Source organism: Camponotus vicinus, unplaced genomic scaffold (assembly GCF_025532165.1).
Source record: "Camponotus vicinus isolate PSW18456_S1 unplaced genomic scaffold, iyCamVici1.0 SCAF_6, whole genome shotgun sequence".
Classification (NCBI taxonomy): Eukaryota; Metazoa; Arthropoda; class Insecta; order Hymenoptera; family Formicidae; genus Camponotus; species Camponotus vicinus.
Genome location: NW_028141978.1, coordinates 19,338,279 through 19,357,077, shown reverse-complemented (window position 1 = coordinate 19,357,077; position 18,799 = coordinate 19,338,279). Strand labels below are relative to the sequence as shown.

At 36.1% G+C, this 18,799-nt stretch overlaps 1 protein-coding gene and 1 pseudogene across 4 annotated transcripts in view; both read left to right on the top strand.

Annotated features, from left to right (window-relative positions):
• LOC145973431 (protein expanded) overlaps positions 1-18,799 on the top strand; it is a 530,479-nt gene that overhangs the window by 183,456 nt on the left and 328,224 nt on the right. For all 3 annotated transcript variants that reach the window (XM_083102792.1, XM_083102793.1, XM_083102791.1), the window contains one exon: positions 11,698-11,853. In XM_083102792.1, the coding sequence (XP_082958918.1) occupies positions 11,740-11,853 (114 nt within the window). In that variant the 5' untranslated portion in view covers positions 11,698-11,739. The remainder of the gene's footprint in view (positions 1-11,697; positions 11,854-18,799) is intronic.
• LOC145973429 (uncharacterized) lies at positions 8,670-11,626 on the top strand (annotated as a pseudogene). Its single transcript, XR_014439473.1, has 2 exons — positions 8,670-11,007; positions 11,362-11,626. The product of XR_014439473.1 is annotated as an uncharacterized LOC145973429 (transcript).

Genomic DNA, 18,799 nt, shown 5'->3' with positions numbered 1-18,799 from the left:
AGTATTTTGTAAAAGCTTTAACAAAATAAAATAACTAACATGCTCAAACGCTGCGCAAGTTGTGCGCGCGCCGCCCTTGATTCATACGTAATGTTACGTCCAGGTCCGGAAAAGGATGGGTCGAAGGAAGGGCATAACACAGATGTTTTTCCCTAAGTCGTAGTAGGAGATAAGCGACTCGTCGAACGAACTTTAAGGCTCGAAAACAGGTAAACGACTCTCTTTGAGTCGCTATTACTCTGTTTCGAACGTTCGCTCGGTGGTCCCCTTTTCGGTAAGGGAATCTAATTCCTTTTACACAGGGCGGGACCAAATGCGATCCTTAATGATTAGGAATGAGAGCAGGGTAATTAATTAATAGAGAAAATTAATCAGAAAAATTTAAATTTATTCATAAAAGCAATTGATTAAATGTAAGCATAAAGATATAATTATATGTTTATAATTAATAGCGCTATATCGAGTGTAATGAAAGTGTGTGAGTGTGGATGTAGGTGTTTTCTCACAGATGTTACATAAGTACGGAAGTCGTTAGTCGACCAGATTAAAAGGTGATCCTATTTTTATCCTTATGCTCGACTGGAGATTACAATGATTTTTAGATTTTTCTTGCAAATACGAGTTAATTGTCAGTGTGTAGAAAATGGAGGGGAAGAAGGATTCCATTAAGAGTCAACGTCAGATTTTAAAATATAAAAATTATAAGCAAAGAAGAGGGAAAAGAAACAAATTTAAAGATCAGATTGACTTACAGTTTTGCAACAAAAGATTTTAGTGGTGATTGAGTTGCGACTTTCAGTGGATTCCTGGCCTTCAGCATCGAGGATGACGGGACGCTTGTGGCGCTTGTTCGATGACCGAAAGTGTGTGTCCGCATTACGCAAACTGAGGATGGACTGTTAAAGATCAATGATGAACTGAACTGATTGATGATACTGATGTGACCGATTGAACTGACTGATCTGAAGTGACCGACTGAAGTGACTGACTGAAGTGTCCCATTGAACTGATTGAACTGATTGAACTGATTGAACTGATTGATCTGAAGTGATTGATGCTCCTTGCGAGCTTCTCTTTTTATACCCGATTCGGTTTATTTTTCCGGTACGTATCTTATCCTTCGATTAGATTTTAGATTCACAAAATTTGTTCAGATGTCTAAGGTTTCAAATTTTGTGATATTTATTTGGCTATTGTTTATTAGATTTGTCGGTTTCTTCATAGGTACATATCTTGTCCTTCGACAAAATTTGCTCAGGTGTCTGTTTGTCATTAGTTTATTACAGAGGTTTCGAATTTTTGTGAGTTTATTAAATTGTCGATTTCTTGATAGGTTTAGGTTTCGTTATTGATTCCTTTTTTAGCGATATTTATTCAGGTGTTTGTAATAAAATTTTGTATCATCGATTTCCTATTCCTCAAAGATTCCGAAATAGATTATAGGATTTGGTCAGAGATATTTTCTAAATTTTCTCATGATATTTGTAGATTATTAGGCCCGAGATAAAAAATATATTAGTATTGACACACCTTCGCGGAAGGAAGGAAGTGTGGAGTCAGCTGGACGTAACAGTAATCTAAAGCTTATTCGTTAGCTTAAAGTTACATTAAAAAAGTAGGTAATTATTTATTTTAAGGGGCAACCTCTGATTGACCTCTGATTGACCTTAACCTTAACATACGTTATAGAGATTATCCTTCTGAGTAACCTTCAGAAGATTTTAGCCGTCGCTTGTTGTTTAAAAAAAATTAAAAAACCAAAAAAAATTTCATAAATCATATGTCATTTTTGGACATCATATACATGGGTTAGGATTGTCTTGCAAAAGACATGTGTGGGCACAGTGGGTTCCGCTCCCCTATAATTTAAGACAAATTTTAGTTATAAATCAGAAATAGGTTTGGGTTCGGTTCTTCGGAAATGGAACCCCCGTCGGGGGTGAGCGGAACGAGTGGCCTTCTCTTGGACACAGTACAATTGGACATAATGCAAATAGACACGAAACTTTGCACATGGTTCAATTGGACACAGTGCATTTGGATACAATAATTTTGGACACAGAAGAAAATTCATTTGGACACCGTTCAGTTGCACACTGCTCAGTTGCACACCGCTCAGTTGCACATCGTTCAGTTGCACACCGCTCAGTTGCACATCGCTTAGTTGCACACCGTTCAGTTGCACATCGCTCAGTTGCACACCGCACAGTTGCACACCGCACAGTTCCACACCGCTAAGTTGCACACCGTTTGCTTGGATATGTTGCAGAGGCGAACAGTTTACTTGAAAAAATTAGAAATGTGATTTTATTAATGTGATTAGATTTTTGCTGCATATTTTATTTTTTAGAATTTTACTGCATAAATCTTTGCCTTACTAAATACTTGATAAGTCTACATTATACTAAAAATGATAGATACTGAAAAGATTAGCGAGGCCCCTATGCAAGGTAGAGTGTATTATGAATCGCAAATGAAAGCGTATCCTACATTGCGTATAAGTTTTGTCAATCTTTTCGGTATTTTTAGTATATATATTTGTTTTTATAATAGATGTTAACTTTATAAAAGACAGGGGAAGGGGCGGAGCCCCTCTCCGCCTGCGCCTATACCACAAACATTTAAATATTTACAATCATGAAACGCAATAAGATAGCTGATTATAATTTTTCAAGTAAACCGTTCGCCTCTGTAACATATCAAAGCAAACGGTGTGCAACTGAACGGTGTGCAACTGTGCGGTGTGCAACTGAGCGATGTGCAACTGAACGGTGTGCAACTGAGCGGTGTGCAACTGAACGATGTGCAACTGAGCGGTGTGTAACTGAACGGTGTCCAAATGAATTTTCTTCTGTGTCCCAAAGCTACTGTGTCCAAAATTATTGTGTCCAAATGCACTGTGTCCAATTGAACCGTGTGCAAAGTTTCGTGTCTATTTGCACCGTGTCCATTTGCATCGTGTCCAATTGTACTGTGTCCAAGTGCACCGCTCCTGGCGGAACTCACTGTATCCACGCATATACTTTGCAAGACGAAACGAAGTTCATTTTCATCGAGAGCCAAGGTTAGAGTGAGCTTTGCTTCGTTTTGCAAAGTACATGCGTGGACACAGTGGGTTTCGCCCCCGTACGGGAGAGGTTCCTTTGTGATTTACAACAAAATTTAGCCTCAGATTAGGTTAGGTTAGGTTATACCTTCCGGAAGTGAAGCCCCCCGTAAGGGGATGGAACTTATTGCATCCGCGCATGTACTTTTTGTAAGATGAAATAAAGTTCACTCTCTGCGAAGGTTAAGGTGAAATGTACATGCGTGGACGCATGTGAGTTTCCGCCTTCTTGCGGGAGCATAGAGCTTATACTAATGGAGAGGCCATAGCACGCTCAAGAAGAATCGACAAAGAGAGATATATACAGGATGTTTCCGGACATTTACGACAAACTTAAAGGGGTGATAGATCTCGATAAATGGAACAATTTTTGTTAAGCAACCCGTGTTCGGCGATGCTTCCTTAAGGACCCTAATACATAATGCTTAAAATCTGTTCTTATCTTTCCTTATGCCTAGAAAGATGTATAAAAATATTTGCAGATGATATCTTAATACAATGCCTAATGATCGCCGCACATCTGTCGTGTACTACACATAGAGCGGGTTAAACCAGATAGGAAAATCATTTTGCGATCTTCACAATAATTAATGAGAAATTAATTAAAAAAGATTAATTAGAGTTGCACAAGTGTCAGCGTACGACAAGAATAATCAACCGCTATTATACTATCGCTAAGAAGAACTAAGAAGTATAAAAAAAGAACTGAAAGAAAATATTATGTCGAAATATTTTGGGATAGGAGAGAGAGAGAGAGAGAGAGAGAGAGAGAGAGAGAGAGAGAGAGAGAGAGAGATTCAGAATACAGTGACAGAAAATAATGAAACATTTATATTTCATCCAGAATATATACGGTCTGCATATAGGTAAACAAAGTGGGAAGAGCATGGCGCGCTGCTCATTATTGTATACCTATATACGTAAATATGGCGTGGAGAGAGGATTTTTAGGCGTTCTATGGGAGGAAATTTACGCGAAACAAACGAATTTTTGTCTGATTCGTGAATATGTTCTTACTGAATAAAATATAGTCATAATTATTAATAATAGACCTTTATTTAATTCTTTCGTAGCTCCAGGACATATATATCCTACCTACGAAAAAAATCATAACTTTTAAACAAATAATCTTATCGACTTTTACCTGGGTTTGTTTTAAAGGAGAAAGTTCAAGCTATATGTAAAAAAATTGTGCACTTTGAAATATAATGTTTACAATAAAATATAATTATCTAAACTTTCCAAAAAAAACTTTTAGAGAATGAAGATTAACCAAAAAATCATAAAATTTATGCGCTAATTATAAACTTGAAGTTTTATTTAAATGTGATTACAACTTTATTATGATAAATATTATAATATAGTTTATATGTGTAATCAAAGTAAGACAACGCGTGCGACGGGTATCCAAGTCTCGCGGCAGATGCGCGGCTTGCAAAAAAAAGTGTATAATAACGCTATGAGTCGAACGTGTGTGTGTTGTGACGTTGCCGTCCCGACGCGCATCCATCCGCCCCGAAAATCTTAACGCGAGCCGCCCCAGAAGGGGATTGCAAGAGACGTATCGAGATCTCCGGAGGGGCGAGCTATTGATATCTTTCGCGTCATTACTAATTATTTTCTTTATTATTTTGTACGTCGGGCAACCTGCCGGAGAACATCGAGAAGAAAAAGAAAAGAACATCGGAAGGAGAAAGAAGAAGAATCGTTTGCGACAACCGACACAACACCGTCAGCCTCCGAGTCGAGAGCGGAGATAGCGCCCGAGAATCAGGACAGCGCAGAGTCGCGACTGGAATTCGCCCCAGCGACGCGAGGATAACGTCTCAAAAAGAACACCGCTGTCTAGGACCGAGACTGCAGGGCCCGATCGGCGCTACTCTCCAATGACGGAGGGCGAACGATCAGCATAAAGGAGGCCGTCGATAGCAGGGTCGCCGAAATTCAGATTTTTGAATTATCGGGGCCATTGCGGCCCCCGATACGGCGTTGTCGCGGGACGCAGTAATAGCTCGCGTGTCGCGGCGCTATTGGCCGCGAATCCGCGCACCCCTGCGCGCAGGATTGACGCCGCTATCGACCCTGAATCGCGAGATCCAGGGAGACACTCTGGTACGGGCGCTCGTAGCATATAGTCGCTTTAGTAATCTTTGTCGTTGTCGTGAAAGTTTGTCGCTATCGAGATCCGAACGAGAGGACGAGACCGAGGATGGCTACGGGAGCGAATATCGGTGAGGTTGCCCATCTCTAAATTGTAAGCCACGTACGCGATTCCGTCCGTAGACCGGCCGCTCTGTCGCCGTCGCCATTTTCGTGTCTCGTTGTCGCTCGGGATTTGTACCGAGCTTTCGATTTTCGTGTATTTCGGGCGACCGGAGACAAGCGACCGAGGCATCAAGGACGATCGTAACGTCGGCCGTAGTTGATAAGGAACCGTTCGTCTCTCTCCGGGATTCGGGGTGTCGTGAAATGCGTAGCGACCGGTTCTCGTATATCGACCACGTGCGCGGTAAATCGCGCGGGGAATGCGTTCGCTATGAAAGTTTTCGCTGTCGAAAAGAGTTGTCGAAGCCACGTAAGGCATCCCCGCAATCGATCTTCGGGCGATTTTCATTATTAATTAGCGTGAATGTGTGTGTGAGACCGTTGTGTGTCGTGACTTTGCGACTATCGTTCTGTCTTTGTCGCGCTTATTACGTGCTTGGCGCCTATTTCGTAAGATTTGTCGTGTGTTTGAGTGTGTCGCGGTGCGTAATGAATTATGATAAATTAAGAAATTTGAGAGATTCGCGTAAGAGTAAAGAACGTTACGCCGAGAAGAAAGTAAGCGGCGTCCGACGGCTATCGATTATCGATCGCATCGACCGTGCTCATCGCAAGCGAGATTTCCCGTCTTCGCAAATCAATTAATTATTTTCGCTCCATTATTGCGTATCCTGTCGAACATATGGCTGTCGATTAGAGTAGCGATTGAAAGAGAAAAAGGGAAAAGATCTGTACAATAAGTCGACGATTTGATTGTCGAGTTTCCGTTACACCGATCGACCTCGCAGAGTCTAGCCATAAAAACGAGCTAGAATAAATACCAGGAATAACTTAGCGCTTTCTTATGTTATCGATTTCGGGCAAACATTCGATCCATCCGATTTATTATTATTACTGCTATCGAATTAATATCTGTTATATATTTCGTTATTTCAAATTTCCGAACTTATTGTTATTATTCTTTCTTTCTTTAATTTGTTATTTCTTTTATTTTTACATTATTTTCTTTTTAATAAATGTGTTATATTTTTCTTTATTAAGTCCGCGTAATTTATTTGAGTGTTAGCCTTTCGTGATTGTTAAATTCCGTTGTGTTTGTCGAATGTCGAAATTGCCAAGGCCTCGTATAAAGCAAACAACTTTTCCACAGACCCTGCCCCTCTACCGTTAGGCGAGCTAGTCGGCCCGTGGCGAATCAGGTAAGCGTTTTTCGCGTTATTTTGGTGTTTAGCGAACTGATACGTGAAAGACCGCATCTGGCGCCCAATTTCGAGATCTCGAGACGGCCTTCGCTTCGCCGCGACTCGCGCGGAACACCCTCCATCTCAGTTCCTCCAAGTGCGAGTATCTCTTTCATACTTGTGTTTTGACGACGTTTTCGCTTCCCCTCGCGTCCTCCTCTCTAACACCTCGAGGAAGAGTATTGTAAAAATTAAAAATAAAACGTCGCAGTGTATATTCAAAAACATAATATATATTTAAAAAAATAAAACTAAGCTCATATTTTAAATATATTGATATTAAAGCTTTTCATAGTCATCTTGAATCTGCCACTTTGAATTTAAATTTTGATGAGGAATCAGCACCCTCAAAAACCTGTAAAACTGTCTTCATATGAAACACATCTCTTTTAAATTCAAAATGACAGATTCAAGATGGCGACCATAAAAAGCTGAAATATCGATATATTTAAAATGAGTTTGGATTTTATTTTTTTAAATATATATTATGTTTTTTCTGAATATACACACACATTCAATTCGCAGCGTTATTATACACTTTTTTGCAAGTCACGCATCTACTACGAGACTCTTTCGAACGCTCATCGAGACGCTTTCGACTCACTCGGACACGCGTTATCTTATTTCGGGCACACTTTGATTACACATATAAACTACTATAATATTTATCATAATAAAGTTGTAATCACATTTAAATAAAATTTTAAATACATAATTAACGCATTAATTCTATGATTTCTCGACATAATACATGGTTATTCTTTACTATTTAAGTTTGATTTTTTGCAAAGTTTTTATAGATTTCAAAGATAACTATATTGTATTATAAACATTACATTTCAAAATGCGCGATTTTTTTACTTACAACTTGAACTTTTTTCTTTAAAACAAGCCAAGATAAAAATCGATAGAATTATTTGGTTAAAAGTGTTATGATTTTGTTCGTAGGTGAGATATATATGTCTCGGAGATACGAAAGGGTTAACAAGTAAAACGAAATGATATAAAAGAATTGAGCCGTTTAAAGAAACATTAAAAATATATTTTAACTAATATAATTTAGATTTATATTACATTCAACCAATAATGGTTTCGCCTGAAGATTTTTTAGGTCGAATAATAAATAAACACATCGTATAATTATTCGACTTTTATTTACAACTATTAATTTACAAAGAAACTGATAATATTGTTTCGAAGCTGTATCCTCATACCAGCTGTTAGTTCTCATACCTAGTATTTGCAAATACGAAGTTAAACCATGTGACCTGGAAATATAAGAAAAAATGTCTTTTTTTAAATATTTTTTTTGTGTATGCTTTTGCAGTTTTCTGAGAGTGTAAAAATTTTCAAATTTATTAAATCTATCAGACAATATATATATATATATATATATATATATATATATATATATATATATATATATATATATATACTGTCTGATAGATTTAATAAATTTGAAAATTTTTGCACTTATATATATATATATATATATATATATATATATATATATTCTTATTAGATGAAGCGTTTCTAATTTATTAAATTTTACAATTGTAACTTGTTATATATAATGATTATACAGTGACGAATTTAATACTTCAGCCCAATTCAGTAACGTAAAATATTAGTTTTCTACCAGTTTTTCATTATTGGTATTTTTTAAATTTAAATTTAAATTTCGTTAATCCGGCAAAATCATAATCGTTATAATTCTTATTCTACGACAATTTTTTTATTTGATTATTTCGCGTTAATAGACTTTTAATCAATTACCCGCCGAAAAACAAATATTTAGAAATTTTATTAATATTATATTTTTGTGTCCTGAACCTAACTCTTTATTTATTTTTAAAAAATCGATAGATGTCTAAGTTCTTTGATTATCTTCATCATACTTGCCTTATTTATTTTGCAATTATTTTTCAAGATTATCACTTCTATTGATAGATTGTAAAACGTGTTACGAAAGTAATATTGATTATTTACGTGTCATCCTTAATCGAGTTTAATCCGTAGTTCTAAAATTGACAAATCATAGCTATTCTTTCGAAAAATGAATTACTGTAATTGATCAGCATTAAAACTACGGATGTTAAATTTTATTAAGGATGACGTGTAGACATATTCATTGTTTTCGAAGGATCTGTTTATTGGTGATTTTTCTTTAAATTTTTTATTATTCATGAACGACCGATATGATAAGTCCGAAAAAAGAATTGTAAAGTCTATAGGGTATAAGCATTTAAGGGGGGAAATACATTTACAACTTTCAAAAAATGCATTTTTTTTTGCATAATATGTTGGCTTAGCATTTCAAGAATGTAATCCCAAAATTTTAAATCGAAATTCGAAATAGTTTGGAAGTTACAGCTGTTGAACGGGACGCGCCTCTTGAGGCCTGGCAGCGCGCCGTAGATATACGGGCGCGCTCGGCGCAGAGCTCCCTTTCTTTTATTATCTCCGCCAATTAGCAACACTCGTACGCTATCGGGCTCGTGTGCTATCGCATCCCGTCCGGAATGTTCAATTGTTTATGTTTAGCAAGAGAGCGTTGGAACTCGTTTTACATTCAAGCGTCGTCAGTTTCGCTCCAAAATTCAGTCTGTTCAGACGTATTTTTTGAGAATTTTGCCAGATATTTTTGAGTAAATTAAAATGTCGTATCCGAAAGGTAATAAGGAAACATCGGATCGCCCATCAAAGAGACGCAAAAGAATATTTTTCGGTAACCAGTTTACTAAAAAAAGTGATAAAAGTGAAGAGGGAAGTTCAAGCGCGAGTGCTAAAAAAATTTTAACCGCCGATGCCACCGATATTCCGTGGACCCTTTTGCACGGTTATCGGCTAATTGAATTTTACACAGTTTTTGCAGCTTTGACAGAGATAGTTATTTGTCGCAAGTGCAAACAAACTATAAAATTTGAAGAAGCTGCAAATCGAGCACTCGGTTTCAAACTAGTTTTGTTATGCCGCTGTGGATGAAGAGACATAAATTCAGGCCCTTTAATTAATACTGGATATGAAGTGAATCGCCGAATTGTTTTCGTTATGCGTCTTTTAGGCATCGGCAGAGAAGGAATTAATTTATTTTGTAATTTAATGGATATCTGCAGCGGTATAAGCGAGAGCACGTACAACAATATCATCGTGCATATTCATTCGATTGCAGAATCCGTCTTCGAACGCCTAACCAAGAAAGCTATGGAAGAAGAAAAAAAAAGGAATGAACAACATGAGCGGCTCATTTTGAATTTAAAAGTGTCCGGTGATGGCTCTTGGAAGAGACGTGGCTTCAAATCATTATATGGAGTAACTACGCTTTTAGGCTACTATACCGGTAAAGTTATTGATTTAATAGTTAAAAGCAGTTACTGTCATGCATGTACACTTTGGAAAAATAAGAAAGACAATCCAGATTATGAAGAATGGTATGCAGAACATGAGGAGGAATGCACGAAAAATCATGAGGGCTCTGCAGGCAAGATGGAAGTCGATGCAATCAAAGAAATATTTTTAAGATCGGAGGAGAAATTCGGCGTAAAGTACGGAAATTATATCGGAGATGGAGACTCCAAAACGTATAAGGCTATATTAGATATAAATCCATATGGCGACGAATTGACCGTTATCAAAAGTGAGTGTGTCGGACACGTCGAGAAGAGAATGGGCACTCGACTTCGAAACGTAAAAAAAACGCAGAAGCTAGGTGGTAAAGGTAAATTGACTGACGCTTTGATAAAGAAGCTCACTACCTATTATGGCTTAGCCATTCGAAGAAATTCAGATAGTGTAGATAATATGAAAAGAGAAATAATGGCTACGTTTTACCACCTATGCTCAACAAATGAAAAACCGCAACACGACTACTGCCCGCCAGGCGAAGACAGCTGGTGTAAGTTGCAAAAGGGGAAAGCAATAGGAGCCAATATGGATTTATATGAGCATCCTCCTCCACTTGATAAAAAAGTTCAAGAATTTTTATTGCCAATCTATAAAGATTTATCAAAAGAAGATTTGTTAGTCAGATGTTTAGGTGGCCACACGCAAAATGCTAATGAAAGTTTCAACGCAACAATCTGGCGCTTGGCCCCTAAACATCTCCATTAAGGACTGAAAATAGTTGAAATCGCTGCCTTTATAGCTGCTGGTATTTTCAACGAAGGCTAGACAGCAATTTTGCAGATGATGGCGGAGCTGCAGGTGACGATAGGCAGCCACAGCAAGAGATACGCCGAGGAAGTCGACGACCGCCGGCTGCGTCGTCAAGAACGACGCAGCTCTTTGTCAACAAAGGAAGCTCGAAAAGCTAAGAAGGAGCAACTCATTGAAGAAAATCAGTTTTACGAAGAAGCAGAAGGAATGTTATATGGCCCTGGAATTGCTGATTAGCCGGTGAGTTGGAAAAATCATGTAGTTTTCTCGAGTCAAAACTTTAAACACGTTTTTCTCGAAACGTGATTTTTCAAACTGGCGTGACGTGTAGCTCAAAAACTATTTAACCAATCATTCTGAAATTTTTACCATATCTTTATAATACTATTACCTTATCGAAGAACCTAAATGTTTTTAAAAAGAATAAAAAAAAATAGTTTTTTATTGCAAAAAAGACAAAAAAAAGCCTAAAAAATGAATTTTTATTTCAAACGCATATAAATATTGCAATTTTCAATTTTTTTAATCATATTTAGGTTCATCGACAAACTATGGGTATAAATAATAAGTTTCTTTTTGTTTTTTATGTTTCAGAAGTTTACAACAGGCGGTATGCGTCACGCCGTTTTTCTCCTCCGGCGCAGACCTATGGTATTCACACTCCAGCCAAGCCGCCATTTTTTAAAATAATATAATAAAAAAATTCATGTTTGTTCTTTTATATATGTCTAAATAAATCCCAAAGTTTCAAAAATGTACCCCTCTTTTTTTCTATCCAAAAATATTCACGAAAATCATGTAAATTTCTAGCTTCTAAATGTATTTCCCCCCTTAAGTCTATAGGGTAGATTAAGCATTTTAAAATTTAAAAACTGTCAATAAAATATAATACTCTGTGTTTAATAAAGAATTATAATTCATTGTTTACAGAGAGGGTGCTGGGCGTAGCGGCGACGAAATGAAGCATGCAGCATGCGTAGTAGCAGTGTCACGGCTGCGCGGTCTTGCCTTCAACCCTTGGTGTCCGCCAGCCGCTATCTCGCCGTACATACTCTTCCCGGTGATTCTTTTTACTTCATCGTTGAGGTACACTACATGTCAATTATGAACAATTATCCAAACTATCATTTATCGATCAAGTAATAAAAAATATAAATTAATTTTTTTGAAATGAGTTAAAGAAGCTAATCAAAGAGAAACGAGTGATTCTGTATATATTAGTTCAAGAACAGAAATATTATTAGTCTTAATGGCATGTACAATGTGCCTGTACATGTAATATATAAGTATATTTTGAATGAATGAATGAATGATTTATTGATCCCCTATGGGGTTACAATTTTCTTTCGTATACATTTTCCTTAACACTAACTTAAATAAGTATATTTTGTCATAATGCAATAATTGAAATGCTGCATGAAATATATGTCCTTTAAATGTTTTTAAAATATTTTTTAATCTTCGCGCTATACCGTATTTTTGAAAATTAGGGTGTCAATGCTAAGATTAAAATATTGTTTATAAATATTTAAAGGCTAGAACTATCATTAAAATTTATCAAAATCATGGGAACTACGAGAACTGCCGAAAAAACATAGAAATAGCACCTCATAGTTTTTTAAAATGTAGTGTCAACGATAAGATTAAAAAATTGTTTAAAAATATTTTATTTAAAGGCCGGAACTATCGTTAAAATCTGTTAAAACGATGAGAACTAATGCGACAATTCTGGAGAATTACCAAAGAAACGATGGAAATAATTGGCATCCCATAATTCTTGAAAATGCGGTGTCAGCGCTAAGATTAAAAAATTTTTTTCAGAATTTCAGTTCTAATGACAATTCTATTTACACCTCGAAGAGTTATATTAATAAGTATTGAGACCCGAAACTCTAAAATGAAAAACAAAAAAAGTTCTGGCCATTGTTGGCGAAAAATTATTTAATTATAAAAATAAGGTGCCAATTTCCACATTAAAAAATTATTTAAAAATATTTAGCGATTACTATTGTAAAAATCTATAGAGAAAGAACTATAAGGACTTTCTATAGAACTCTTCGAGAACTACAGAATTTCCTAGTTTAAATGGCACATTTCCCATGTTGCAATGCCATTTAAAGAGAAGTTGGCACCTCATTTTCAGGATGCAATTTCGCCGGAACTATTGAAACCTCAAGAACTATTTGGGCTGCAAATAGAACTTGCATAAAAACTTCCAATGCCAATAATTGAGGTAGACCAACTTCATACATACTCACATGAGACTCATAACTAGGATTCAAAGCATATCTCTTTTTTAGTTTACGTTCTAATACAATCCCAACAAGGGATTCGAAATATTAAACAGATTATTTGAAATTGGATAAATGAGAAACAATCCATTTACTATCTATTTAAAACAAAATTTTTATATAAATTAGATTCCGAATTTTATAAATTAAATACACATAATTTATTTTATTTATTTAGTTAGTGTAATTCTATATATAATTAATATAATTCTATATAAATCATTTCTATATGGAATATTAGAATGTAACAATGATACATTATATGAATGTAATAATGATATATTATGTGTTACATTTATGAACACAAAAAAATTCAATTGATCAGTAACGTATCAGTAATACTTGTGAATATTAGTTATAACATTTTATTGGATTTATATAATATTAATATAATAGTGTTTACATTATATGATGTATACGTGTAGGATTTTGTTTACAAGTATAGTTTATTTACAACAATATATAATATAGAATGTAATTATAGAATTAAAGTACATAAGAGTACGTCTGGACTCTTCGAGCAATCGTTAGGATCTGACATGCTCGAACTGCATTACTGCAATTCACACTCGTCCTTCCGTCCGTATGTATCGTTATTAAAAAGGACATAAATAATCTGAACGAAGCGCAGGATGTTCTAAGAACCGTGCGGGGCGTCTGAAAAGGTACACACGCGGAAAACATAACGCAGTGCGAGACGCTTCGGGTTTTAGTGCTATGCGACCGTGCGTAATACGTGATCGGGCTGGTCAGCATATGCACTCATAAAATATCCTACATTTTGGCCGTCCTGCCAGACATTTGCCCTCGAATGTCACGTTCACGATTGTTCATAAGTTGTAAACTTTCTCTTTTTCGTCTTCACTCTCCATTTCATCTAAATCGTCGAAATACAGCCAGGGTTTCATATGATCAGCGGATGTTGAGGTTTCCTGTGGCCCTTCATGGTGGCCTACTTTCATAACTATGTATCGATCGTTACGCATTACTTTAACTGCGCGATACGGACCTAGAAATTTACTACGAAATTTGAGTGGACCAAACTATATGCGCTTAATTGCGACGAGATCTCCATCCGTATATTTCAACGTTACCTTTCGTTTTTTATTAAATTTTTTTACATTTTCTTTCTGTACTTTGGCGATTTTTTCTCTAGCTTCTCGTCTAACATCGGTCTTCTTCGAATATTCGCGTCCATTTATTTTCGAGCATCTCACGTACTTGTGGGTCTTCTTTTAAACGCATACGAATACTGAACATCAGTTCGAACGGTGACCGACCAGTGCTTCTATTTGACGTAGAATTTAGATATTTTTCAATTTAGGTTTTTTTGAGCAGCGTCAAGATATTAAATCATTCTTCCGGTCTTGGAGCCGACAATTTTGTTAATAGTGGTATGAAGGTACGATTCACCCTCTCGACTTGTCCATTATCTCTAGGTACTCCGGTAGTTATTAAGAGATGTTGGATATTCTCCGTGCTACAATATTCTTTAAACATGCCGGACGTAAATGCTGCGCTGCAATCTCATATAATTCTATATAGATTTCCAAACACAATAGATTGTTTACGTAAACGATCAATTATTTCGGCAGCGTCGGTTGGTTTCGTAGCGTACAGCCACACGAATTTACTAAACGCATCAACTACAACAAAAATATGGCGGTAATTCTTTTTTGTACTTGGCATCGAACCTAGATCTACGTGATACGTATGTAGTGGTACATCTCCCTTATCAATTACATTTAAAAATCTTTCTTGTTTACCTTGATCTACGTGATACGTATGTAGTGGTACATCTCCCTTATCACTTACATTTAAAAATCTTTCCTGTTTACCTTGCTTTCGTTCTGCTAGAATACAATTTATACAGCTCACTACAACCTTTTCTATCTTCGGCCGCATATTCTTAAACCAATAGTCTCTATGTACTAGCGTTTCCGTTTTATTAACACCGAAATGTCCTTGCTCATACGCTTGTCTAATTATTGAAGTTTGCAATATCTTAGGTACTACTAATAATAATTCGCCATTGTCATCTTTATATAATAAATCGCTTCTTAATATGTATCCGTCGGCTTTATTAAATGTCGCTAACTTAATAATCTTCTGCAGATCTTGATCGGTACTCTGAGCTTTTTTAAATTTGGCAATTAAACCGTCGTTACTTTTGCTGACAAGTAGAATTTCTGGAAGAGGATTTCTACTTAGCGCGTCTACATGCATCATATTCTTTCCTGGTCTATGTTGAATCTCGTAATCGTATTCTTCTAAGGCCAGAGCCCACCGAGCTACACGAACGCATAAATCTTTTTTATTTATTGTTAGAGTAAACGCCTTACAGTCAGTGATGATTTTGAAGCAAATACCTAACAGATATACTCGGAACTTTTTCAACGCTTTAACGACTGCAAGTACTTCGAGCTCATAGCTAGTATATTACTCTTCGGCCGAGGTGGTTTTCCCACTTGCGTAATAAACTGGATCCGAACGATTACTGTTATCCGAATCATTTTTCTGCAATAAAATTGCACCGTAACCGAATTTTGAAGCGTCTGTATGTAATTCCGTTTCAGCTCCGACTTTGTATAATTTTAAAACTGGTTTATTCGCTCAGCGCGAATTTCAAATTTAAAAATGCCTGCTCTTCGTTTTTTCCGTATCGAAACTCTATATCATTTCTTAAAAGATTCGTCAACGGTCGTGCTATCGTGGAATATCGGGGAATAAATTTTCGGAAATAACTCGTAAGACCAACAAAACTTTGCACATCTCTGACGTATTTAGGAGTTGGAAATCTCATAACGGCGTTAGTTTTACATTCCGACGGTGCTACGGTTCCGTTAATTACAACATGTCCTAAATATTCAATTTTCATTTGGATAAATTGACACTTTCGCCAGTTGATATGCAAACCGGGCTTGCTACCTTTATTACATGTTTTAGATCGTCAATTGCTTGTTTAATACTTTGCGAAGGAATAATCAAATCGTCCAAATATAAGTTAATACTGTTCCCTTAAAAATCAGATCTTTAAATACAGCGTTTATAAATTTTTGGAATACCGCGGGGGAATTACAAAGTCCGAAAGGCATCCGCATAAATTCGTACTAGCCTGTTGGAACAACGAAAGAAGTGTACTTCCTACTTTTTTCAGCTACTTCGACATGGAAAAAACCGTTTTTCAGATCGAGCGTGCTAAAAATTTTCGCGCCTTGTAAACGATCTAATTGATCTTCGATTAATGGCAACGGATAGCGATCTTTTATTATTTTCTGATTTAACTTTCTAAAATCTATACAGATTCTTGTGTCGCCGTTTTTCTTTTTGATCAGAACGACAGGGCTTGCGTAGTCGGAATTAGAAGGTCTTATTATACCGTCATCTAACCATTCTTTTAACTGTTTATCGACTTCCTGCTTTTCCGGCTGAGACAATCTGCGCGGTCTTTGATAAATCGGGATTTTCATCCTTCAAAACTAACACCATTTTAGTACCGACTTCACGCGGTTTTTTTGGATTATAATTTCTAGCAATAGTTTCTACTTCTCGTCGAGCGTCTTCGTCGGAAATATGTGAAAAATCAAACGGGTCTACTTTCTCTATTACGTCGATCTTTAATACTTCAGGTCTATCTAGACTGTCTTCGGTAGTTTTTCGAATCATCTTCGAATCGATTCATTTCATTGTTGCGAGATAAATTTATTTAAAATGGCGGATGACAAAGCAAGAGCATGCGAAATTGAAAAATAATGGTGCGAGTTTGCCATGGCACATGGCGTGAGTCAAACGTCGCAACTCAATGGGATAAAAAGCATATGATAGTACAGAGTTTCTTCTGTAAAATGCTTTTTTATTCATTCTCGATACGATGATTTTTCGCCGAGACATTCGCATTTGAATAAGAAAGCACCTTTTTACGTTAAATGCGAATAACTCTCCAAAAAATCATTGTATCGAGATCATTGTATCAAATCATTGTATGTTCATAAACTTAATTGCCATTTAAGAATTATTATCTCATGCATTGATAGTCCTTTACATGCTTTTGCAACGTACTTACATAATATACTATATAATAATCTTCCAAGACCTGTCAGTCATATAGCTAATAGTTATGAATTAGTTAAAAAACTAAGTAATGTGCAAGTAGATGATCATATAAAATTATTCTCTCTAGACGTTGTATCATTGTTCACTAATGTTCCATTGGATTTAGTAGTTGCTTGTGTTGCAAAAAAATGGCATTTAATAAAAAATAAGACTAAAATTTCATACTTTAAATTTATAACAGGATTACGTCTAATAATGAACTCTACTTATTTTAAGTTCAATGGCAAGGTTTATAAGCAAATCTTTGGCACCCCCGATGGGTTCCCCCCTCTCCCCAATTCTTGCGGACATTGTTGTGGAAAAACTGGAAGAAATTTCACTTTCTCGTTTACCTTTCCACATTCCATTATAGATATTATAGGACTTGCGGATAAAATTTTTAAACTATCACACCCACGATATCAAGAAAAAAATCTCTCAGATGCTATTAATATCCTATTGCAAAATAGTTATCCAATAGATTTCATCTGCAAAACGATTCACAATAGAATAAAACATATAATTTCTAATAGTAATTCTCCAGAGACTCCTTCTCAAGGTACCACCTCCCCGTGTCTTTCGTTTTTCACCATACCGTACATAAAAAACTTTTCAGAAAAATTTTTCACACTAACAAAGAATTTAGATAAAACATTGGCATTCACAGTAAAAAATAAATTAAATACAGTCGTTAAATTACATAAAGACTCTCTTGCGAAAATGCATCAATCCAATATTGTCTACAAATTATGTTGTAACAACTGCGAAGCCTCATATGTAGGCCAAACGAAAAGACAATTAATGACTCGTATTAAAGAACATGAAAAAAATATCAATCAAAGAGATGAAGATCTCAATGTCATCTCTCTACACAGGTTACAGGGTCATGAATTTAATTGAAATGAAGCTATCATTCTAGATAAAGAACCATCTTACAAGAAGAGAATCATTTCAGAAATGTTGTATATTACACAGCAAAATCACGGTCTCAATATTCAAAGTGACACAGACAAATTAGACAAAATATATCTTTCGATACTTAATAAATGCCAATGACTATCCATACATAATTTAATGTTTCCCGCGTTTTCTGCTTATACGCCATCTTTCTTTTGTTTCTCTTCCGGTGTTTCCCGCGCTCAACTCATTCCCGAACACCATTTCCCCCACTTCCTTCCCTCCTCCCCCCTTCCCTTCCCTCTGCATTCGGTTGGCGAGACTGTGTGACGCACATGACCGGTGCTTTCTGTTGCGTGCTTTTCACGTGTTCTTTTATAATTGCGTCTTTATAAATTTAAGAACCGCTATATTGGATGTATGCGATTATGAATATTATATTACTTGGTTTTGGTTGCTCTTTACTGTAATTATGTTATTCTTTTCTTTTTCTTTTTTTGAGCATGTGCTTTTGGCGTGAGATGTGGTCGCTCTGCTTATGCTTTATAATTTTCAGATATTTGATATCCTGCTAGTGCCCATTCTCATCTGTCCTAACGAATCTTTGCACGTTATACAAGGAACATTTTGGCTAAGAAATTCACCATTCTTACATTTTGCTGCACTAAATAATATATCAAGAGCATGCGATCTGGTGGTACATAACCTTTTTGCAGGACCAGTAAGAAAGGACATAAGAAAGGTGAGCTTCC